Source organism: Struthio camelus, chromosome 3 (assembly GCF_040807025.1).
Source record: "Struthio camelus isolate bStrCam1 chromosome 3, bStrCam1.hap1, whole genome shotgun sequence".
In the NCBI taxonomy this organism is placed as follows: domain Eukaryota; kingdom Metazoa; phylum Chordata; class Aves; order Struthioniformes; family Struthionidae; genus Struthio; species Struthio camelus.
The window spans coordinates 131115550-131140594 of record NC_090944.1 but is presented as its reverse complement, the minus strand read 5'-3'; the positions used below and the strand labels follow the sequence as shown (position 1 = coordinate 131140594).

General features: G+C 44.7%; 1 protein-coding gene and 1 long non-coding RNA gene across 7 annotated transcripts; one reads left to right on the top strand and one right to left on the bottom strand.

The window, feature by feature from the left end:
* Positions 1-4: 4 nt before the first annotated feature.
* On the top strand, positions 5-12726 carry LOC104143458 (uncharacterized). 5 transcript variants are annotated; one of them, XR_011140509.1, is made up of 6 exons: positions 22-415; positions 1288-1484; positions 1943-2169; positions 2430-2561; positions 11478-11714; positions 11957-12726. It is a non-coding gene; the product is annotated as an uncharacterized lncRNA (long non-coding RNA). The 5 variants fall into 5 exon arrangements; XR_011140508.1 differs by having other exon boundaries at positions 5-76; positions 11478-12726; XR_011140511.1 differs by having other exon boundaries at positions 5-76; positions 11217-12726.
* Positions 12727-13850: 1124 nt separating this feature from the next.
* Positions 13851-24473, bottom strand: LRRN4 (leucine rich repeat neuronal 4). Of its 2 annotated transcripts, XM_068940314.1 has the most exons (7): positions 23524-24473; positions 22870-23067; positions 20385-20515; positions 19338-20064; positions 17281-17485; positions 16548-16685; positions 13851-15374 (listed from the first exon to the last, which is right to left on the bottom strand). In XM_068940314.1, the coding sequence occupies exons 4-7, from the start codon at positions 20023-20025 to the stop codon at positions 14015-14017; spliced, it is 2391 nt and encodes a 796-aa protein (XP_068796415.1). In that variant the 5' UTR covers positions 20026-20064; positions 20385-20515; positions 22870-23067; positions 23524-24473; the 3' UTR covers positions 13851-14014. The 2 variants fall into 2 exon arrangements, with proteins under 2 accessions (XP_068796415.1, XP_009672251.2); XM_009673956.2 differs by having other exon boundaries at positions 22870-24473.
* Positions 24474-25045: the final 572 nt, after the last annotated feature.

Here is a 25045-nt window from a genome sequence, read left to right as displayed (position 1 = left end):
CGCGCCCCGCCCCGCCCGGGCGGCCTCCCTCGGCGGGCGCCCTGAGGGGGGGAGCGTGAGGCGCCGGCGGGGAGGGGTAACGGCTGCCGGAGACCCTCGGTTGGGGGCGGGGGGGGGGGATTGAGAAGTAAGGAGATATATGGATTTTATGTACTAAGAAACTAGTGAAAAGGATCCCGCTGGCAAAGCAGTTTGAGCTCTGTCTGTGAAGGGTGAGGTTATGTCCGGGGTTGACTTGAGGCAGCGATGGCCGAAAGAAGGGCGAGGGGAGCTCAAACCGAGGGACTTCATGTAGGAAAAGATGCTGAGGGAGAAAGTGCCCCAGCGAGAAGTAATCGATGTGCTGGACGTCTTTGTGAAGAACAAAAGTGGTTTAAAAACGTCAGGCTCGTCCGCTCACCCTCCCTGTCGGAGAGTGAGTTCTCTCTGTCGTATTTTAGTAGAGCTCAGTGAATCGAGCAAACAACATCGCCCCGCTTTGACCGCTTTGACCGGTCAGGGTGTCATTTTCCAGAACGCTGAAGGATAAGTGCAGCATCATTTGAACGTTTTTCTTAACAGAAGCACGTTCACAGTGACTCTAGCAGTTTCCTGGGCTCCTTCATTTAGAAGAACCAGAAGTTTGACCCAGACGGAAGGAGCGGTTCAGTTCTGTCGGACAAGACCTGCTGGCTGCGGCTTTTTTTTGTGTTCATTCTGAATGCTAAAATAATTTGCCTAATAAAGACGATGGCAAGAAGTGTACTCTTTCCCATAGTGTCCCAATATTGTCCATTTACAGCTGTTTGGCCACAGCAGGTTGTATGAAACTTGGAGAATATCATTGATGTTTTACTGCTGGAAGGGCTCCCAGCAGCACTTCTGTTTTCTTGGGGAGCCCCTTCCCTGAGAACATCTGGGGTTACAAGCAGAGATTATTTTCCTAGCGCTGTGACTGTTAACTCATCAAGTCGGTCTTGTCACTGCACAGCTTTTGTGAAATTTGCAGGTGCAGCTATATTATAAACATTTGCTAATGTATTTTTGCTTTAGAAAAATTTCCTCTGGCGGACAGCCTCTCCAAAGCCATTGATTTCAGTGCTATATGATAAGTCAATAGCCATGGATGTTAGGGTAGCTGTAACTCTTTTTCCTTTGTGGTCTATCCCACTATTTCATGGGTCCAGCCTTTGGCTTTTATTGGTCTCAGCATGGCATCTTGCAATTTCTTTCCTGTTAAGACAGAGACCTGCTATGCTCTCAGCTGTTTTGATTACATTTTGAGCACCTGTGTTTTCCCTTTTGCAGAACTTACTACCCCGGGAGATTGACCGGCATCCTCCTTAAAGATCAGCAAAAAGGATTTTCAGCAGCAGCTTTATCACAGGTGACATTAGACTTGAATTACAGGGAAGAACAAAAACAACGTATGTTCTTCTGTCGTGCCCTCGTCATCCTATGTGCCTGAGGGACTCTAGCTCAGCTTGTAACATCACCTTAAAAAGGTATGCTTTCTATCAATAAAAATCATGAGAGTTGGAAGATAGCTTATATTTAACTGTTAAGTTGGTCTTGCTTAGATACTATCTAGGTATAAGAAGCATTTGTGCTCTTGTCTTTCTCAGAATTTCTGAATATATATTTGGAATTATTTTCGCCACCTTGAACAGAATATAAGCTTCAAAAGGTTTGAATGCAAAGCACATACTTGAATCTGCAAAGTAAATTAATTTTAGACTGTGTTCAAAATAAGAAACAAATGTGTGTGTGCTTACTAATAATTTCTGAGGGGGAAAAAAAACAAGATACATCTGGAAATCTTTGTAAGAAAACAACCTGCGGTCTTTGAATGACCCAGTATATTATTATTAGTGTTATAGCAGCTCAAAAGAGCTTTGGCTGAAATGAGAATGCTCAAGTAATGTCTTAAAACATGGATTTTTTTATGGCCTATCTCTTCCAGGCTGGATGCGAGGAGTTAAGATTTATGGTATGGCAGCGCCAATAAAGTGCTCATACATAGAGGAAATTACACAACAAGAAACGTATCCCTGCGCCGGTGAAGTGCGCATAATGTAGACAATGCGTTGTAAGAAACAGGCAATGGACGTGAGCTCCTGAGCTTGCTTTCTGTTTCCAAGTATCTACATCTATATCAAGAGCTCATTGCACGTGAAACCTGTTATCATGGTGAGCAATTTTCTAGTGCTAACAACAGTTTTTTATGTTGATCAGCGAAGAGAAAACATTTTGACAGTCCTGTTGTCATCCAAAAAATATGAAAAAAGGCTCCACAGTCACATTACCTTATCACCCGCTTAACCATTTTTAACAGTTGCTTTTGAATTTTCTCACTTATTCCATATTACATGTGTTGGTTTATTTTTTGTACTGTGTTCTTGGCAATTACTGCCAACGTAAAGATAACAGCAAGTATGCTCCTTCTCCAGCAAATGCGCTGAGCAGTTTGTAAAGGCAGCAACATCCTGGTTTCCCTGGTCACGCTGAGTGGATTTATCCGCCGTTGTAATGAGAATGAATGCTCTTTGTCAGAGACAGTATGTGGAGAGAAGATTTGGGAAGTGAGTAATTTTTGCTTTTTTATGTTCCATTTACAACAGGCAGATAAGACAAGTTTTAAGTTTAAAGATAAGCTGATGCATATATCCAGGCCGAGAGCCGTGGACTGGGGACCTTTTCTGGTAACAGTCTTAATCTGGATTTGTATTAAAAATCATCAAAAGTACATCCTAAATGACCAAGACCATAGGGATCTCTAACCCTGCTCTTAGAATACAGGAAGCATTGATGGCAACAGTACTAAATCCTAGACGTGTAACGCTAATGTAATGTCAAAGCTAGAATCTGGGCTGTTTGTTACTCAGTGCAGAGTCCGGTTTTTTAAAGACCTATTGTAGTATGCTTAGAGTTTCTGAAGCTGGCCACTTCCTTGTAGCGCCGTGGCCTCACATTTGGGATCATTTAGAGTTTGTTGTGGTACTGTTCTTAGTTTCTCCTGCATATAAGGGTCAGTATAGCTATACTCAAGGGTACTGTGTTCATGTTGGGAGTGGAAGATGTTGCCTCTGTGATACTAGACTGGGATCTGGGTTTGGTTATGTCACAGAGTGTTCCAATGGACCTCGTTTGCTGGCAGAAAAAATAGATAGTTTTGAAGATAGATTTTTGTGCTATTACCATAAGTGAGCACATTACATAAGTGAACACTTATGGTGTTGGGTCTGGCAGAGATTGCTATTCCAGGATTAGATTTGCACTAAGGTTAGGAGCAAGGTTTAGGCTTTCCTGGATTTTGAAGGAAATAATAGTTAGAGCTGATGCTGTAAGAGCCGCCACATAGCTCTGTGTTTGGCAGAAACAACCCCTCTGCTGTTAAGAATAATTTGAGGATAGGGTTTGTTCCGTTACTGGGTGGAGAGCCTGGATTTTTAATAGGTATATGACAAGTTGCTGAGCTAAGTTTAGGGCTGCTATGGTTAGTGGCTACCTTCTTACTAATAATTTTGGTCTGGCAGGGTTGCCTCTTTAGAGCTGAGGCTGGGTTTCAGTGCAGTTAGGATTAAGGTTTTTGTAAGTATTAGTCTATGAGATTAGGTTTGTGCTGGATTTAAAAGGAGTGGTCTGGCTAGCTTAAAGGTTGTTGTCATCTGCTGTCTCCTTTATGCGCCTAATTCTGTCTACTAGAAATTCCTTGCCTCGGATTGCATGGCAAGAAATTCCTTGCAGGGTTTAAGGGGTTGTGGTGGGCTATGACACATAATGTGTTTTGCATTGTGTTTTATTGCTTGTTTTGTCTGCTAGTTTTAATTTAGTTGCGCAGGTATGTAAGAGGTCTTTCAAGCTGCTGAGTTTTGTTTAAGGCAATTGTGACTAGTTTTTCAGCTTCATTCCACAGGGAGATTTCCCCCCCCCCCCCTTTTTACTAGTGCATAGTTAGGGGCAGCATTATGGTTAGGCTTCCTGCTCTGATGTCATGTTGGCCTGAATGCCAGTTGTTAATGTTGCTCCAGATTTAGAGTTGTGGATAGAAATTTCTCTGGCTGTTCTTGGTGTTCCTTGTGGGAGAGGTTATCTGAGCAGGCTTAGTGTTAGGCTTATTATTAGACTTCATGTTAGAGTGAAGGTTAGGGGTTTCAGATGGCGTGGACTGGTGAACAGGCTCAGCTGAAGAGGGTGTGGGGATCCAGTGGGCTAGGTTTAGGATGTTTGTATTTAGGGACATCAGATTGTTCTGCAATCTGCATACAAGAAGCAGTTGGTGCGCAGGGAAGAGGAGGAGCAGAATTACCTTTATGTCCATCAGTGGCACAATGTTTCTGTGGCTTTCAAAGTTGTGTTTTGCTCAGGCAGAGGCAATGAACAGTATCAATGTTTTTTTAACCAGCTCCTCTGCTGCTTGCGATTCTGGGCAGATCGCTTCACTTGTCTGTCTCTTGATTTTCTTGCCCAACTATTTCTAGTCTGGTGTAGTTAGATAATGCAGTCTTTTACTACCTGTATGTACGGTGTCTCTTATAAAATAGAGTCCTAATGTCAGGCAGACCTTGCTAGTTCTACTGCAGTAAGATTGATAACCTTCACCGCATAAATAACATCAGTGAATTGTATAGGTGTGATTATGGCAAAATGTGGTTTGTAGAAATATTTCCATCTCTGTTCTTTTTACAAGGTGAAAAATACCTGGGATGTATATCTTTCGTAGTTAACTGTGCTGCTTTATATCAGGTTGGGTATGAACTTTAATCGCACATACAGTCTTTCTTCTTTTTTTCCTGAAGATAATTTGCCTGGAATTCTCAGGGGAGTAGTAATGACAGTATAGTGAATTATTAGCTCTTGTCACCATTATTTAATCACTTTCTGATAAGAGTGAGTAGGTTCTAAACATTTAATACATTTAATAGCAGTCTTCTTCAAATACTCCCCAGTGCAAAATATTTTACACAGCAAGTAGATTATACTTATCCAAAGAAGAATAGAGTCGGTACCTAGTGATCACTGTAGAAATGGAAATGTGATTTTTTTTTTTTTTCCTTCTGACTTGAGTTTCTCCCTGGGGTTTTAGCTATTGGTGTCTCAAGTGTTTTTCTTGGTACTTTGGTTAAACCCCTCCCGGTGGGGCTGCCGGCCCTTTGGTTTGGCTTCATGGCAGCTGTAGCTGCATCTGTGCTGCCACCTAGTGGAGAAGGCGTTGAACAACTGATACAGATTTTTAGGGATTTTTCTTTGCTCCTTTTGTTTTCTTTTGTTTTGCTTTGATTCTCTCCTGTTCGGAGTATATCCAAGGTACTGTGTATTGCGAACACTTTTTGTCCCTTTTCTGACAGTCCCTCCCTTTTCTGTTAGTCTTTTCTGAGACTTTTTTCCCCTTATTTTCCTTTTTAAAAAAAATCTCTGAGAGCCATGGTAAGCAGATGAAAAGGGTAATCACCTGTTTAAGGAGACTGCAAAAATAAGGACATACACTGCGGTGGTGTGTTGGAAAATACAAAAAGTGACAAGCAAGTGTTGTCTTCTCCGCGTGTGCTAGTAGGTAATGTTATTCACCACTGAAGTACGACGATTCTGTAGCAGTACAAAATATGATATTGCACTGTGGTTTGGAAGAGAAGAAAAATACCATATTTAATAGAAACAGACAGAAACATATAGGAGCTGACCAAATGCAATTCATGGTGGTGATATTCAGCTAGGAATACTAGGATAAATACTGCTAACCCTGTGAAAATTTGCTATAAGGGATTCCCATGGATTCAGGCCATTTTTTAAAGACAATATTTTAAACATAACTTCATCGTCCAAGTACAAAGTACAAAAACAAAATGTTTTAAAAACATGGTGTGCCATGGGCAATGTCAGCTTAAAGTTACAGGTCTGTCAGCTCTAGCAGTGTCAGTGGAAACGGCTTATCTCGTGCTTTCTTGGCAACCCCTGAGTCTTCAGATGAGCTGTAGCTGGGGCATGCCAAAAGCTACCTTTTGCATACTGGCAGATCTATCATCCTCATCAGTGAGTGTGGTGTTGGTAGGCCCACTGATCTGCTCGTGTACCAAACGAGCGGATGCTGCACTCACTGTGCCTAACTGGGTTTACTGCATAGGTCCTAAGGAACAGGTCTGCCCGGGACTATAAAAGCTGCCATTCAGCATTGTGCCCCGAACCTACAAAATCCGTAAGCATCAGCTGAATCATCAGGGTTTTTTAAAGCAGGTGGGAGTTCCTTGGAAGATCCCCATCCAGTTATTGCAATATTGCATGGTAATACTGTATTCAAAATGAAATTCAAGATACAAGATAACATAAGCAACTTTTTCTGATCATTTGTCTGTGATGAATCAAAAAAAAAAACCAGTTGATCCTTGCCTTTTTTTTCTGTAAATGCAAAGAATGGGACCTGATCTCTGTTTACAAAATCGCAAAATTCTAATGTACAGTGTCTAAAAAAATCTTATTACACTTAGTTCTCGTAGACTGATTTACTACTTTTTGTTTTCTCAGGCAGTAGTACCTTCCTTGGTCTTAAGAAACAGACGTTTCTTTTACGTTTTCCTCTACCAGTGTCAGGTTAGCAGAGCGCTTCATGGTTATAAAAAGCTACCAAAAGAACTAGAGCTGCTGAATTAACGGTCTATGGGACATAGATTGTTGCTACTATTAATTTTCAGGACTTTGGCTTTCTGAATAAAAACAAATGGTCTCTTCAGTACAAAACCAGTAACTGGGTGAACAGCGGTACAAAGGAAGTCTATTTTCCTATGCATCGAGAGACTGAAGTTGCAGCTCTGATCAAAGCTTTTCCCTTTGTTGGACATTCATAACATCTCTGGAGAGGGTTTGTCTGTGTTTAGAAAGGGTTGAGCAGGCCAAGTTCAGTTTCTGGAGGTTGAATCCTGACAGAACATTGGGATAAATGCTACTAATCCTATGAAGAATTCCACAATTTCTGTAAGGGGTCCAGTGACAGCAGTGATGGGCTCTCCTGTATCCTGCCACTGTTGTCAATGAAACTTGTCAGAAAATGTCTTAGAGACTTCTGTTGCTCTTTCATATTTAGTTGAAATTGGCTGACTTTCAAATGTTAATGGGTAAGGATACACAGATGCACACACACGGGCACATGGGTAGTGTAAATTAGTAAGTCGTGATCTGTAAGGTGCAGGCTGAAGTTCTTTGGTGAAAGAATGAAGTATTTCCACTTGCGATAGTACCTAGGAGAGATGATTCCACCCTCTTCCTCTAGGGGACAGCAGAATACAAGCCTTGCTGTAAGGGAGTCTTTCCTGAATATATTTCAAAATAATATTATTATTTGTTGCCCTACTTTATTACTTTTTAAAGAAGCTGGAATTACTCTTGCAATTTATAGCCGTGCTTCAGAACAATCTCTGCATACTTTGGCCAACTGATGAAAAGAAAAAGCACCAGGAGTTTAAGCACGGTGTTCATTTATGAAATTTGTTTCCGCAAACACCAAGCATGTTCACACCTGTGATAAATATCTCAGTATTTCACAGGTAAAGTGCTAATCAGATGCTTCTTGACAAGCAAGAGCTTGAACCCTCAGAGGCACCCTCATTTCTAACACCAAGTGAATGCATTTTTGTGGCGATCACTGAGGAGCTGTGGAGGAGTTCATCCGGGCCAGAGTAGTGCTTGCCAAGTGAGGGCAGTGGTTTCGTTTTGCTTCCTTCCACGAAGAAGCTGATAAAGTCTGTGGTACGAAGTGGGCTGCCTCTTCCCCAGCAGGCCCATTAAGTGCCTCTTGCCCTTCGTGCCCCAACCAGCCAGGGCTGCCTCTCAAAAGCAGGGTCCCTTCTGTAGCAGAGGTGAGTCAGGTGAAGTGTCTTGTCCTGCTGCTCTGCGGGGCTGGGCTCTCCCACCCGCCTGCTCGTGCCACCTGGATGGGACTCTGGGTGGCTGCTTCTGTAAATGGTATTTGTGGCACTGAAGACAAGAAGGTCCCTCTCTGTTCCCCTGCAGCCAGCAAGGCCTTTGCCTGCATGCCTTCTGGCTCTTAGAGAATTTTTTCAGCGTTTTGTCAGCATTCAGGCCTTTTCAGCGATCAGCCTGTCTTCCCAGAGGTCTGGAGTGTTTCTGCTTCCTGGGAGACTCCATGAGACTCGATGACTGATTTTTGAAATGCTGAGCTAGGACAGGGAACAGCACGCACCTCTGCCACGACATTCAGGGGATGCATCCATGTGCACTGTTGGCTATTTCAGTCTTCCTTTGCTTGAACTTGGTCACTATAGAAAGAAGGAAAAAACTGGCAAGCGAACGGAGAAGGTTCTTAGGAATGCAGATAGCTGTTGGGCTTTAGGAAGAAAAGCCAGAAAAAAACTTGTACCAGAAAAGCTGCCAGAAAGCATGTTTAAATGTTCTCTGCAATTTTCGCAAGTTATCTTCCTGTCACAGATATAAATAGGACAAGAGGTTAAACTGTTAAACAGTCAGTGAATTACTAGTTATCATTTTTTGGTAATGGGTCGTCTTCTGTTAGATTTTAAAGGTATTTCAGAGATGTAACCCAGTCACCCTGTCACAGGTTTATCTCTTGCAATTGAACAGATTTGCTGTTGGGTGTAAATAGGAAGAGGGGGAGGAACAACCAGGTGGAGAAGAGCTAGGAGGGAGGGGACTTTCTAAGGTGGCTCTACTCACTTCAGGGAAAGTTTCCATTTTGCTCCCCAAGTGCTCTCCTCGCTGCCCCTCTCTCAACCAGCACCGTGAAGAGCAGGGCCAAATGCTGGCTCAGCTGCTTGTATGGATCGGTGGTAATGAAAATGGAGGACTCCTCTAAACCGGTTACTGGTTGGGTTTACAAAGCAACAGGAGTGACAATGCTGTTTTTTGGGTTGGGATAATGGGAATGACATTGACTAATTTGAATTTATTTTTCTGCAATTATACTTGGATTATGCAGAAACTAGAAAATGTACTTTAAGATAATTTTACCCTGGTGATTGTAATATTGCTTGCTTTTTAGTGTTTACTTTTTAAATTGGTAGGTTCAGCTACAATAGAAAACGTAGAGGGAATGATGTGGTGACTCAGTTTTTGTAAAAGTAAATATTAGCATTAAGCACTAGCAATTAGCAGTGCTTTTCAAAGAAATGTTTAATACCTGAATACTTATTTTGTAAATATAGTGATTTATCCAAATGATATACGTACTTCTGTCACGCTGTCTGGTCTTGGGCTGCAGCAGTTATTTAGAAGAAACACACGTTCAGGGTGCGAATGCAAGGGGAGGAGCTTCTTTTTTTTTTTTTTTTAATCCAGGTCGGAATTTGTGAAGTACAACAGAGTAAAGCCATTAGCTTTTTTTAACTTTAAAATTATTAAGATTTTCGGTATGTAAACAGTAAATCCAGAGAAGAGTGGATGTAGCTTAGCAAAAATAAGAGGGGAAAAAGAGAAATAAGAGAAGCACTGATTCATATAGAGGAAAAAGACAGTAAAGTAGATAGGAGAGTTGATCGTTACTAAAACAAGTTCACTCTAGTGAAACTATAAAGCGGTAATGAAAAAAAGAAGTTGCCAGCCTGAAGCAGGTGAGTGCTTACCTTAGGTGTCAATAAATAACAATACTGCTTTGAGTCCTGCTGCTAAGTGTTTTTACATGCCTCCTGTGAAAGGGGTAGAGTGTGACCCGGCAAGAGAGAGGCACTAGCCCTGCCTGGCGGCTCTGTGCTTCAGGAGGGCTAGTCAGCCCTGATGGAGCTGGGCTGCTGAAGATCACTTTCAGATGGAACAAGTGGGGGACATGGGAGTGGGACTTACATATTCATTTGGTTCCTAGGACAGGCAGTTTTGAGGAATGTGAGGCTCTGGCATGGTGCATTGGCTTGAAGGCAATGAGGGCCTGCGAAAAGGCAGGAGAGACTGGAGGGAGAACTGGCTCGGAGAATCAGTTGTGGTAAACTTGCAGCTTGCAACGGGGAAAGATTCAAGAGACTGAAATTGTCTGTGAGGGAGTATCCAGTACCTGGCTTGACAGAGGGTGCTGTTTATATGGGGGCATCGTATGAAGTTGCAAGCAGTGTGGGACTGGTGTGGATTTATGGGGGATAGGACTTCGTAGACTTTCCTCTCTGGCTGAGTAGAGTATGCTCTACTCGTCTCGGCAAGATGCCGCTTTTTGGGTCTGATCTCATCTGTGACACACGTAATACCCCCAAAGCATATTTAGCAATATATTTCCTGAAGTTGGACAGTAACAACAGGACTGGGTCCTCTAGTCTTTTCTCTTGCCAGAGAGTAGTGGAAATACAATCGTTTGTGTTTTCTATGTGTGCGCGAGGCCTCTGCCTCAGGCATTTTTCTCCCTCGTGCCCTGCTGTTTACATTGCTGCTCAGCTAATACCTTGGTGCCTTTTTTATGTAGACAGACTACTTAGGAGCTGCTGTGAGTGTGCTGTCTGTGCAACAGAGCTCCTGTAAACTCAGTCTTGTCCTTTGCGATATATTTCCTGGAAAGAGCAGTGGTGGAGTTATTTAAGCATTTTGTTTGTTACTGGAGCTCTTCCAAATGTCGTGCAAATCTTTGTGCAAAGCTTTAGGTACCATCTCTGCAGCATCCAGAGAAAAGTGGGTGTTACTCAGCAGCTGGGAGAAAACTCTGCTAACATAGCACTCGAAATGGTGGTGTGCACAAAGATTACATACCTGCTAAGGGACTGTTAGCTACTGCTGCCAGTGGTGTAAGTAAAAGGTTAATGCAAGGCGGGGTTAAAACAAATATACACACTTACAATCGAAATGATATGGCATCTTTCCCACACTTTATTCCCTGTCTGGAACACACAGACAATGGAGTTATTCATGTTTTTACTCACCGCTGACTTACAAGCCACAAGAAGTGGCTTATCTCTGTTTGCTCATTGGTGCTTGTTGAGCAGTGACTTTAGGGGATGCTCTAGAGCAGGTCTTGCTACATGGCAGCTCACGTGCAAAGGTGGCTTGGGAGGCCCCCGGCTCAGAGCTGGTGAGGGTAGGGATGTGGGGCTGGAGCAGCCTGGTTGTTTGGAGCTTGCTTCAGCTGGGGGTGAGGGCCCTGGGAACGTACCTGCCGTGATCCCCCACTGGAGGTGGTGGGGGAAACGAAAAGTGCACACATCAGCTTGGGAGCAGCTGCAGGCAGCCCAGGCTTTCTGGCACAGTGGGTCTGCCCCGCAGGGCTGTGCACTGGGAACCACCAGCTCTTCCCATCCCAGGGCTATGAAAACGAACGGGGGAAACTGAAAAGGGAAAGTAGCCTGCAAAATAAATGCCTGGGCCGTTGCAAGAGGTAATCAGCCTTCTGGGAGATTCACAGGATCTGCTTACACTGAGCAGGATTCACAGGATCTGCTTACGCTGTGCTTGGGTGGAGGACGGTATGTAGGGCTGGCTTTTTTTTATTATTTGCTCTCTGAGGGACTTGAAAGGAGATGTGCAATTTCCATTGAGTTCCTGGGCTTGGTCTACTTGTGCAGCTCCAAGCAGAAGCTGTGATGAGAAATGACTGTTGTGCTCAACTATGACAAGAAGAAGCTTGCAAGTGCTCCCACGTCTTGGTGCGAGGCGTCTGCTGTGCATGGAGATGGTGTCTCTGCCAGCCCACTCGCCTGCAGCTGCTGTTTGGTGTTCCTGAGGGTCTTCTGAGGTGATCATGCTGCTCAGCGGCTTCCTCTGCTGTATCCCCGATATTGCCGAGGCTGTTGCCCTTTTGGGTAGGTGTCAAGCTAGAGTGTCTGCTGGTCACTGATTCTCAGTGATGGCAAATCCTGTTCCTCAAAGACCTTCTTCCACTGAGCTTTGTGGCTTTCTAGGTAAATGTTGCAGTGATTATGAGTTGCAGTGGAGTAAAGTGTAGTTAGAAGCATTCTCTCAAAATTTCATTTTAAATGATGTCCTGTTGCTTTGGACTAACTCCTAGTTAAACTGGAACAATCTTCTTTATTTCTAATTGCAGGATCTTTTTTTGTTCTCCTCTGGAGTTAATCTTCAAGAATATACATGTCACTGTTCACGAATCTCTTATTTTGGTCCACTTCGTTTCTGTTTACAGCAATACCAGAGACCCCAGTCAAGGTCTTCTGGAGCTATGTTGAACAAATACAGGGGAGTGTATGATCCCTGCCCCACTTTGGAATAATACACGTCAAACACTGAAGGTTTCTGCTCACTTGAAACAAAGTTAAAATACCATTTGCACCTATTTACTAGACCTTCCAGAAAATGCAGGAAAGAAACAGGCCTGAAATAAATTTGAAACAATTAAGTCCAAACCAAAGAAGTTCTAAACTACCAGCAAGTGAAAACAAAAGAGATCTTTACAGTGAAAGATGATGCCCTCTTGGTGTCTCCATTTGCAAGTCACTTCTGTTGTAAGTTTGATTCATGAGGCACAGCCAAGCTCGGCAGCTCAGGACGGGCACAACAGGAATTTGCCGCGAGCATCTGTCTGAAGATGATGTCATTCCCCTCACTGGTGTAGGGGAAAGGACAAACTTGCGTGAAAGGTGAGGTGAGGATGGCACACCCCATTTCAGGCGCATTCAAAATGAAAACTGTCATGACATCAATTAACACAAATTTCCTGTAATTAAAAATTGTACTTTACTGTATGCCTAAAGGCTCCAAAACAGCAAAGTGTTCAAGGTCATTTCTGTGGTTAAACACTGCAGATGGTAAACTCAACACAAAGGTTATCTTTATTAAAGAACCAGTCTGTACATCTTACTCTGCAGCTTTTATTTCCATTAATGGGGGGATCATTAAAAATAACTGACAGAACAGAAACTCCTTTACACTGTATAGCACCTTCATTCTCGGAGATCTGGCGGGAATTTACATAGCATATCTATACAGCATCAGAAACATGCAGTTATTGGCACATAAACGTATGGGACTCTGAACAGCGATAATTAAAGGAAAATATCTGATTGGGACAAATGTCTCCTCTTACAAAAACAGCTCTCTGAGCTTTAAGGGCAAGATCTCTCAAAGCTGCTGAAGAACTTGGATTCTCAGCAACTGTTATAATTTTTCTAGCAGAAATTAGCACTCAAAAGTACATTTGAAAAACCTCTGCATAAATGAATAAAAATCTCTGCTGCTCGTGGATGGGATTTCAATTTTTCAAGTCTCAGCAACATACACATTAAACTGATTCACTGTTTTGGTCTTTGCCTCTGCATGAGGTAAGTCATCAGCCTGCTAAATCTACAGATGGAATTGAGAATCATCTCCATTTAAAATCAATTGTGAAGCAAATCCTAATGTACTGCCTCCTATCTGTGGGTTACTGCTGTATTGCAACCTCCTTACTACCTGCTCACTGCCTGTAACGGGTATTACACTAGCACTTAGGAGCCTCAGTTGCGGAAGACGTCGTACAAAGTCACAATAAAACAATTATCCTTGCCTTAAGGATCCTGCGGTGTCTTGCTGTCCTTCTTTGCATTTAACTTTGATGTTTCTTTTTCCTGATCTGAAGTTGGGCTAAACAGTTGGGATCACCAGTGTTATTTACTGCAGTTAGATGTGCACAGCCCCTTGCAACTGAGCCCAAGGAGATCGTTCTTTTACTCCTTCCAGTAATACTGCCTTTTTAGATGATACCTTTATATAGACATTAGAAGAAATCAAACAGCAACTTCACTCTTGTGAATAAAATCAGTGTCTATCTTGCTTGGATAGATGAGCCTTGGCAGACAGCTGGCAAGACAGCATGCCACTGTATGAAATGTACACTAATATATTTGTAGATTATTATAAAAGATAACTTTGCAAAGTTAGTGTCCAGGTTTGTTGCTGCTTAGCACACGAACAAGAGCCCAAAGACTTCTTTCTGTTTAGCTACCTTCTTTTTTTTTTTTTTTTTTTGTGTTTTTCTTCCCTTAGAAACACGAGGCCTGTAAAGTCTGTTGTTTCCTAGTTTTGCTGCAGGACATTTTGAGAGTCTCAGGGAAACACACTAGAGTGATAAAGACAGTGCGTTTTGCATGTATAGATCAATCACCTGCAGCTAATTAGTTGTTTGGAGTTTTAATGGATAATCGAATGCTGGGTTCTTATAAGAGACTAGGTGTGTACCATATTGCTCACTAGGAGGCTTTTTACATGCCTTACACAGACATATAGACAATACAATAGTGGAAATGAGAAAGAGTCCACTTGCTGCGGACAGAGCAGCAAAGACAGTCTTGTAGCTGGGCTTTGTTTTAAATTTGGTGCATGGATTACCTGACATTTCCTGACTTGCTGTCTGGCTTGATCCTGCTTTGTTCCAAGCAGTCACGCAAATGTGATAAGTGGTGTATGGTAATAGATTATACAGTGTGTACTGCCTTGCTGTGGAATAAATATTGTCCAGGACAAACTGCCTCTCCTCATTGCCTTGGGCATGAAGCATCAGCTGGTAGGTATGAACAACTGAATTTGGGGCGCACCAGTGTATCTGTGCAGAGCTGTCTGTAACTTCAGACACGTCTCTGAGTCTTGGTGGATCTGGGACCTCATCTTCTCTCGAAATGCCAGGACATAAACACTGGGATGCACTCTGAAGCTCACTGCATGGCTTCTGAAGGTGTCTGCAAGGATTGTAGTCACAGGGGGTGTATACCGGTTGCACTGGGGTTTCTGTTGTCTGATCATCGTACTCATAATCATCTACATAGTGTATCAGTGATCTGGTGAAGGCAGGATCTGACTGAGCATCGGTCTTTGTTGAGTTCAGCTGTGGTAGGTTTATCTCTGCTGTACCTTCCGCAGTGTTAGTAGCAAAGGAATGAATATAATGGTTGATGGTATCTGGATTGACTGTTGCTCTAGTAGAATAATCGCTAGTAGGCTGGTTAAAGAGTCCTTCCTGGGGAAACACAGCGTTGGTTGCTGTGAACTCTCTCTGATCTGTTTCACCTTTACTGATGGAGCTATAACCTGAGGATTGATTATAGAGCTCTTTGAGAAAACCCGGGGAGGAGGTTACTGACACGAAGGAAGGGGGATTGCTCATGGATTCGGACACTGCCTCCTCCTCGTGGGAGGAACTGTTGACCTTGGTGAGGATCTGCTCAGTTGGGTTTGCTGCAGTTGGGTCTGTTATATTCCTCTGAATTAGGAAGCTGCTGAAAGTGTCTTTGGGTAGTGAAGCAGAGTCTGTTGTCGATGCTACAGTAGTGGGAGCACAGTCTGTTGTTGATACTACAGTACCGGCATCATAACTGGTAACGCTGAAAGCAATGTCTTCAGGAGGGGGTGTGTCTGAGTCGGGCAGTGTGATGTTTCTTTCAGATTGGCATTTATCGTAGAGCTCTAGCAATGAAAAAGATGTTGAAGGTCTGTCCCAATCTTCTTGAGGTGTGTTGCAGAAAGTGTCCGATGCCCTGCAGAGGGGACAAGTTAGAACAGACAAGTCCTACAAGAGCATTTCCGACTCCTGTAGAGCTTCTCGGAGTGGCACTGGGAACCTCCTGTCCAAAATTAGTCTTCATTTTAAAGGAAACATGAAACCTGGACCAAAGCTAGGTAGTAGTGACGATAGTCCTGTGCTTGACAGATGATCTTGCACAGCAGTATGATCTTAGCTGACTGGCGCTTTGTTTTTTGTAAGGTGTAGGAATATCTTTTGCCTGAGAGGAAGCATCCTCTGGTACAAGGACTGTGAACTTTAGTAAGAGTACTGGGGATTAAGGCAACTCGTCTTAAAGGATCAAATTCTAATGCTACACTAGGATGGGACTGCATGGAGAGAGGTGTAGCAGGGTCCGCTGGATCCTTAAGCGCTGCTGGTTCAAGCAGCTGGAGCTGTGCTGACACTGGACATGCTTTTAAATGACTGAACTCAAGTTTGTTCTCCGCTCAGGCTTTACATGTAATTTTCAAGAGAATTTAAATGTTAAGCCCACCCTGATGAGAGAGAATCTAATTTTAACAACCTACTTCCCTGCTCATTCCACTATATATGACATGGCTTCTTGGTGGCCTTTCAAAAGGAGAGAGATCATATACATGCTAAGTATTTCTTTTAACTACATGCTTGTAATTACTCTGCAGAAATGTTGGAAAGCATAAAAAAAAATTGTGAGAAATGGTACTATTTGCAAGGGGGTTTGTTGACTGCCTCTGCTGATCTAGGCTTTGGGAATGAGAGAGCAAGGAGGAAATAATGTGAAATGCTCAAGTGCTCGCAGTCCTCCAGTTCCTGCTCCCAGTGCTGGCCACCAAGGCCATCTAGCCAGCTAATGTTTTATCTTCACCTAATAGAGAAATATGAACTGAAAGGGAGAGAAAATAAGCTATTCTCACTTCAAGTAGAATCTATAGCTAATAACACTTTCCAGTGTTCTACGTGTGCCCATCACGTTTGTCCATTTCAAGTAGAATTCAGCCATCGTTTGTCCCTAAAGAGGACTTTATTTTGCATTTCTGCCTCTTGTGGAAGGGAAGATCAGACAAGGAATATGAATAATCTAGCAGTGAATGTTTTGTACCGAAATAACTTGCAGCAGTAAGTTGTGGCTGAAGAGCATTACTTACATCTCCTTGAGCTCACTTACTTTTGCAGCACAACTTTCTTGGGCTTGGAGAGCAGCCAGGAGAGCCCACAATCGCATGACAGGGGATTTCCATGCAAGTTGATGATGATGCTATCCGACGAATTGATGTTCCAAGGACTAAAGGAACTCAGGTTGCAGCTACAAGATGACAAATACAGTAATTAGCCAGTGCTGGGCTAACTTCCAAGGGCCGGAGTGTGCTTAATATCCCGCTGTGTGTAAGGCACAATGCAATCTTCCCAGTTTCCTTGGAAACAGCAGGTTGCTAACAGCACTGTGCTGCGTTTTAAAGTCCAGGCTAATACCTGCACATCTCTCTAATTTGCACAGTGCAGTTGGTGTATGCTAAAGCACAACAAGGGCATCCTAAGAGGAGAACACCTTTAGGGATGGCAGCTGTAAAGGGAAAGGACCTAGCGTTTGGCAAGGGTGTTCTGTGAAAGAGGGTCTCCTCTTGGCCGCCATGCGTTCAGCCCCACTTTTATTTCATGCAGTGCCCTTTTTCAGTTTTTCCCTAGCTTCTTTCTCACCCTGCTTCTAGAATGGCTTGACCTTCTGTATGCCACTCATTCTCTTTATGTTAATTGCCTCTCTCATCAGCTGCTAAAGTCAAATGACTAAAATAGGAAGATCTCGCTTGCCTGCTCCCAGGCAGCACTGTGCTGTGAGGCAATGCTTTTCATGGGGGTGAGCAACTCTTCATGGGGGTGAGCAAAAAAAGGAAACAACTCACTGCTGGAATGAGAGATGGCTCAGATGAGGAGCACTGTCAAACATCTCTGTTCTCACGAAACCCAGTGAGTGGGAGTCTTGACAGTTCAGCTCTCTGAGATGAGGCATGGACTTGAAAAAGTCAGTATCGAGGCTTCTTAATCGTGACATCTTTGTCAGGTGAAGTGATCTGAGGTTGAACAAGTCTCTGGTCCACTCTGGTTGAACTGAAGCAGAAAAGAGGTTTATAACTATTCCATAAATAGAGCATTGCTGTGGATTTCTGCCTAGAAATAAGTAGACTGAACTGCATTGGTCCACTGACAAATGTTACTGAGATACTTTAAGCAGCACGCGTAAAGATGGAGCCCTCTCCTTGCAAAGCATGCTGAATTTATTAGTGACTTAAGGGGAACTGCGGCTAGGGAACTGTTAGATAGAGTTTTAAATTTATAGAGATGTAAAACATCTCTGTGGTGAAGAGATGGAACAAAATGCACCATATTAATACATTAGAGTGTAAATACCTGTGCAATCACATTTTTGTAATATTACCTACAGGTCTGGTCATGCCATCTTAGAGAGGGCAGAAGAAAAGAAGGAAAGATAGGGAGAAGGTCAATAAAGCTAATCGTAGATATGGGACAACTTTCCTATAACGTGAGATTAAACAAATGAGAATTTCTCTGCTCAGAGAAGAGATGGATGAGGGGAGATTAGAGAGGTCTGCAAAGTTCCGAATGGTTGGAGAAAGACAAGTAATTTCCTATTTCTCCTAAGACAGGAAAAAAGGGGTGAGGGACATGAAACTGTGAAGGAACAGGTCTTATACAATAGTGCCTTTTCATGCTGTAACTAAATTATGGAACTCACTGCCAAAAGAGGGATTAGACCAATTCATGGAGGAAAATTACCGATACATCTGCTAAGTGTGAGTTGAGGTGAAACCTCTAGCTTGGGAAATCACTAAGCTGCTGGTTACTGGAATCAAGGAACATACACATGGGAAAAATCCATCTGTGTTTCCCCTCTCTTTCTTGTACCCTCTCCATGAAGTGCCACTGTTGGGTGCTCTTGCAAAAAGGACACTGCACCAGGGGGACCTCTGCTCTGACTCAGAGTGGCAGTTCTTGTGCCAGTGCCAAGAAATAACCATCAGTGAAACCTCATAGGACCCCTGGAAGACAATAATTGTTTTTATGAATAAAACTGGTACGAAATGTGACAGAAACAGATGAGGTGGCCTTTTAGATAAGTTGTCCAGGAAGGGTTGTCCCATGGCTGAGACAGTGCTCCGGGAGGCAGGAGATCAGGCAGCAAGTCTTGGCTCTGTCCAAGGCTGAGAGCAGTGGGGCAAGGCATATTTAGCATCTCTCCACCTTAGCACTCAGTTACAAACTGAGGCTGACGGTGGAGACAAACAAAAGGAAGATTCGTGTTGTAAATTGCTCAGCACAAGGATCGTCTCACTGTATGGAGGTACTTGGCCTGGTGCGGTTGAGAAAAAAAAAAAACCTCCCTGCACTACTTCAATAAAGCAGAGTGTAACTGTGGGGATGGGCAAAGGTGGACTTCAGCAATGTGTCTGAATAGAGATATTAATTCCCTCTAGTGTTTTCTAAAGCAGATCTCAAGGCTGACAGCTGGATGACTAGCAGTCAGTGGGGTGAGGATGGAGGCGGGGGGACTATGATGGGATGAACGTGCAATCCCGTTTCGGTGCTGCCAGCTCTTTGCCCTTCCTTATGGAGGCTGGTCTGCGTGAGGGTTTCTTCCCCAGTGGTTACATGACTTGCTGGAGAGCGTGCTGCACTCTCTGAGCAGCAGCAGATGAGGCTGCCCCTAATGCCCGTTTGCAGCCCCTAATGCCCCTAATGGCTGTCCCAGCTAATGTCTGTTTGCAGCTTTCAGCGCAGGATGCCTCCCTGGGATGGGGGCAGGGGGGAGGCACCAGCTGGGACAGGGGCAGCCATCCCATTGGCTCAGCCAGGAGGAGGGCCATCCTCCTGGCAAGGCTTCTGCTCCCCACAGCCTGACCAGGGCCCATGTTTACAGTGGGAAATCTGGAGACTTACTTACTTTTCTCAAGAAAGGTCCCACTCAGATCAAGCATGTTGATGGTGTTTCCAGGCCTGTTCCTGGCCTCAGGAGGAGATGTGCTGATGGCAAAAGCAGACTCCCTAATTCCTTTGCTGTCATCTTGCCCAAGAAGAGTTGCAGAGAGGTTCAGGAACTGCAGCCGAGGGTAACAGGAAAAAGCGAGCGGTTGAATTTCAATCAGTGGATTTCCAGCCAGGGACAACCATCTCAAGTTAGGCAGGGAAGAGGTGTGGCATGACGGCACAGATGACAGCTTATTAAAGCTTAAGTCCAGGGAATGGAGGCTGCTGAGGGCTTCAGATCCCCATCTAACAGCTTGGAGATGGTTCTGTCTTAGCAAGAGGGTGCGCAGCTGCGGGAGGTTTGCTATCTCTGTGCTGTTCACTTCTTCCAAGAGGTTGTTGCTGAGATCTAAGGTCTCCAGGACCTCTGGGAGGCAGACAGGGAAAGCTGTCAGGCTGCTGTTGGTCAGCTGCAGGGTGATCCAGGTGCTGTTCTTCCGATCCTCGCAGGACATGCCAGTGAGGTTAACGGTCTTCCAAGAATCTTCCTGAGTCAGCTGGAAAACGGTGGTGACGTCCCTGGATGCTGCAGTCTCTGCTCTGCTCACTGGGCCTGACAGTATGTTTCCCACCAGCAGAGAGAGGATGAGCAAGAGCAGAAACATCCTGCTGCTGCTAAGAGGCTCTCAATTAACTTGCAAGATCTGTTTGTTTTTTGTTTCAGGGAAGGGAAAACAAAACATCAGCATTAAGAACTAAATTAAAATCCCTCCAGGCAGCTACAAGCTATTTAAAAGTAAAACATTTATAAATGCTTTCCCGTTGCATCCAGACAGTAGAAGTGATAATTAATGTCTCTTCTGTAATTAAGCCTAAGTAAACATGAGCCCTTTGGGACAGAAATATCGTTTGATCTTATTTTAAGCGTACGTAGGAGTTTTGATCCAGAAAGCAACCAAGTTACGTCACATGTCTAGTTTGTACCCCAGTACCCTCAGTACCAGTCTGGCACCTAGAACAGTACCTCGAAGAAGAGCAGCAGCACAGGGGATGGGCTTCTCAGTCTTGCGGCTTGCGCCACCTCTGTTCCACACAGGGGTATGAGGCAGTATGGGTGCTACTCCAGTATACAACTACCAGCTGGTACTAGACAAACTGCAAAAGAGGGATAATATTATTCAGAAACCCCTGCTCTCACTGCAATATTATAGGATTTTATGTTTATACATGATTGCGTATTTGCTCCCTACAGGGCTGTTCTGCTGCACAGTATCCAGTTTGTCCATCTCACTGAGACGAGTTGTCTAATGGGGCAGGCAAGAAGGCTACAATCAAGTGCGGTCTGGGCAAGGAGTTTTTTCTGTGAGGCTGCCTGTACAATGCAAACGTATGGATTTAGAGGCAGAGGCAGATTGTCAAACATGAAACTAAAGGATGGAGGAGCCCGAATTTGGCTGAGGTGCAATGGGGCAGGAAGGTAAAGCGCCTTTCCTGTATTGGGAAGGGCTCTCCTTCCCCTGAGCAGAAGTCAGCTGTGCAACAAAAGCCCGCGGCATGTCTGGGCTCTGCCCGTGCAGCTCTGCCCAGTTCTGACTAACAGCCACAACGGCAAATAGCTGTACGGGACGTGCCGGCAAAGTCACTTCCCTGCATCTCTCAGCCCCAAAGGCCCCTCTGAGACTCCCCCTCCTCTTCTGCTCCAGACCCTCTGACAGTGCCCCTGGAGCCGTCTGCCAAGTGGTGGCAGGGTTGTGACCTTGCTGCAGGTGAGTGTCTCAAATTCAAATTCCGGAGGAAAACAGCTATTTAAAATACAGCTTCTGAGCTACATTTTAATTAAAGTAGTCAGAAATTTAGAGTGTGCTCCTGGGTCAGGGCCAAAGGCCTGGTACCAAGAAGTAGTTCATTCAGTGTTACAATTCCCTCTGTGCTCCTTCCTCCTCCCACCCCAGCTTTGTCCTCCCAAACATCACAGCCCCCAAAGTGCTTCTCCTGGATCCTCTGTGAGACGGGCAGTGAGGCTTAGTCGTTATTTTCCCTCTGTGCCACTTCCCCTAAAGCTGACTTTGCCGTTCCCCAGGCAGACCAAGGAGGACGTTTATCCCCTACCTCCTCTAGAAGGTATGGTCCTTTTGGCTAGGGCCTGGAGAATTTTGTGCCCTCTGTAGGAGGGGGTGATGGTGAGCACATACTGTAACTAGATGTTTTGCTACAGCTCCTTCTCCTACTCTTTGCTTAAAGCAGTCCCAGGGGTAGCTCCAGCCCTGTCCTACCTATGCAGCCCTCCTCTGTCTCTTCCTTTCTGATCTACGTATGTGAGGTCTGACCCTACATAGCCGTGAGCGCCCTCAGTTCTTTTCTCGTAGTTTTCAGAAGTGGAGGACCTTTGCACCTTGGAGGAGCTGCTCAGCGCCTTGCAAGATCTGGCTCTTAATTAGTGTCCCTAGTGCTCTGAACAGAGACAAGAATGGTAATGTTTTCCTTACACGGGCTAGTCACAGGCAGGCTTCTCTGGGGGGATATGCTGTAACTCCTTTCCACAACACTTCCAAAGTCAAACAAGCGCCTCTTTTCCTGCTCTGCTGTCAGACTGAAGTTCAGGTGTACAGCATGGCCTTGTCCACTGCCTCCTTCCTGCATTTGGCTTTTTATAAGGGACACGAACTGTACCAATCTACAAACTGTATTCAGTTAACCTGGGTGATCCTGTGCTCCATAGCAGATGGAGTGTGTCCATCTTTAACAGGCCTATCCTTGAAACACTCCTGAGAGACAAAGCTTTTATATTATATTGCTCAAAAAGCATGAAGAAACATATAGTTGGGTTTTAAAAATATTTGAGTGACTAAAAATATAGGTAAGTATTTTTGAAAAATCCATGAGACTCCTAAGCACCAGAGGAACCTACATGCATTCCTCCGCGATTTTTTAAAACCCAGGAGGATCCTGAACACCCCTTTAAAAAAAAAGAAAAGGGCACTAAATGATTTGTCGAAGGCTGTGCAGATAATCTGTGTCGAGGAAGGAATTACCACAGGTGTCCTGAACCCTAAGCTAGTGCTTTCCTTACTGAGCTCTCTTTCCTGCTCTCGGGGCATCGTAATGATCATTCCTCATCCAAAAATAAATATCAGTGGGGGTAACTGAAGCCCCACGCTGCATAAAATGTCTCAGACTTGCTGCTCACCTTATTCAGCCATTCATGCTATTCATAACTACTTGTTTTTCCCTGAACGGTGCCGGCTATTGCCTAGATCATCATCTGCTGCTCCCATCCCAGGTTTGAGGCAGGGACCAGCAGAATAGTGTATTTTGGTGACCTGTGCCCTTTTCATCAAATGGAGCCACGCAAGAGCTGAGCAGCCTCAGGGCCTCCCGGCCAGCGGAGCTGCTGGAGGCCCCGCTCCGCCACACATGGCAGGGAGAGGAGGGGAGGAGCGGGGCCGCTGGGAGCTGATCTCAGATTCAATCTTAGTCCCTTGCTTTAAACCGCATTCGCGTGCACATACCTGTCTGGGAGTCCTGATGCCTCGTGCCTCCCCTCTGTGTGGCTCTGATTGCCTGGCCTTGATTTTATATGCTTTGGTGACTCAGCTGAGGAGCGTGAAATGCGTCTGTTCTCTTCCCGGCTTTCCCTGCTCGCGGCTCTGCCCACAAGCGGAGGCAAGGTTTTGTTCCAGGCCTGCTCCCCCGCATGCAGCTTCCCCCTGCCTAGAGAGGGGGTGGCTCCAGTCAGCTCTCTGCGCTCCCTCAGCCCTAACAGGGGGAGGGTGGGAAGGCTCCTGTTTCCCAGCATCCGCTCCCCAGGCAGGGCTGCTTCTTCTCTCTTCATCTAAGGAGAGGAGGTAAAGGGAAGGATCAGTGTCTCTAGTCCCAACTCTCACGTCTTCCACTGACGAGGGGGGAGGAAGGGGAGAGGAATTATTGTGTTTCTTCACTGACAGGTCACGAGGACATAGAGCTAAGGCTCTCTCTGTCTGCTGCCATGGGCTTTGATAACTCTCTAGACACCAATAAAAGGTGGGTTTCAAGTGTTTACGTTTCTCTGTAATAGTCATGCACTTGGGAGTAAGTCCTGGAAATGTTCACCCAGGACAAATGGCTTTTAGCAGAACAGTCTCTCTAAGGAGGCCCTTGGGAGATGTCAAAAGCAAAGCTCTCACTTGCCGCTCCTGCAGAGAGGAATTTCCTCGCCTGATCTTGTGTCACAGTGTGTATGACGGACTTTGGAGGCCTCTCCAGCTCCCCCAGGCGTGTCTGTGTGTGGGATCTGTTCTTCGTTCTGCATCTGCCGCACTGAGCGGCTTGGGACAACTCCCTTCCCGCTCCTGCTCGTATCTTTTGTTGGCTAAGTAAGTCTGACAAGGTAAAACACCTCCCACCAAGGGACGTGCTTGCAGCTGGGTCTTGAGGCATTACCACAATTTGAGAAATAACTAGGCAGGTCAAGAGCTGAGAGTAAAGCCCTGAAGTGGAAAGGTATGACGTGAAAGCGACTGTTCCAAAGTAAAAGCAATAGTATGGATGTTCAGTTACTGCTTTAAGACAATTAATTATTAAAGTTTCCGGGGAGAACAATGGTCAGTGCTTGTCTTATTTGTCAGGAGGACAAAACAGATCTATGACGGAAAGGCAAAACAGACCTGTATATTGCGGTGATAAAGTGCAGATAAAGGTCTTGCTTTCCCAAAAACCTTGAGACTACATGCACACTGACCTTATCTGTTGACCATGTCATTTCATTATCTGTGTGGGGAGGGAGCCTTGAAAAACACCAGAACACCCACAGAACAAGATACGGTCTTTTAGGAGGACTCTCTGGAGCCATTGCGGTTCCCTCTGAGGTTGGCTGAGATGTACATATTGTTCCCTTGTGGGATGGCTCCCAGGCAAGACAAGCAGTTTCCTAAATGAGGGCCTAATCCTGCAGATTAACCCTGGTGGAACGGCTCACAGGGCTGTGCTTGGGGAAGCGTGCCGGCTGGCCATATGTTTCCTAACAGGAAGCTGTAGAGAGCTGCACTCTGAATGCTAAGTTCATTGGGCAAATCTGAGCAGCTTAAAAAGAATGGTTCTAAAGAATTTGCTGCAAGCGTGGATGGAAGCAAAGTCCAGCCCAAGCCACACTGGTGGAAAGCCACACTGGCCTTCCCTTCGCCTTTGCAATCCTTTTAGCTCCAGATCTCTTTCAGGGAGGTGGGCTCACTTTGCCTTGGGCTATTAAGTACCCGTGTTGTGTTTCCTACTCTTAGCTCGGTATTGACACATAGTGAATTTTTATGAGACGATGGATGGGTTATTTTATTGTCTTTAATCTCTTTAAAAAAATACTCAATGAAAGCTGGCGAGCCAAATTCTGCCTCACTCTTAATGTGTTCCGCCGTACTGAGTTCCTTGTGGAACAAGGTTAGACAAACAGTCCTGTAAGACTGGAAAAATAGCCTGGCAGTTAGCAATTAGCCCATTAATTTCAATGAAGGTGGAAGTGAGATGGAGTCTTTTCCCAGAGGGGCTTGATTCTGAAAGATAAAGAGCACATCCTACAAGAAGTAGAGCACTCTTGGAAAATGAGATTTTTGTTATATTAATTTCCCACATTTTTCTGCATTTTGGATGCCCAATTTTTGAGGCAGGCATTGTATTTTCCTAGACTGTGGTACGGCTCTTTGCCTAGCTGCAAACTCT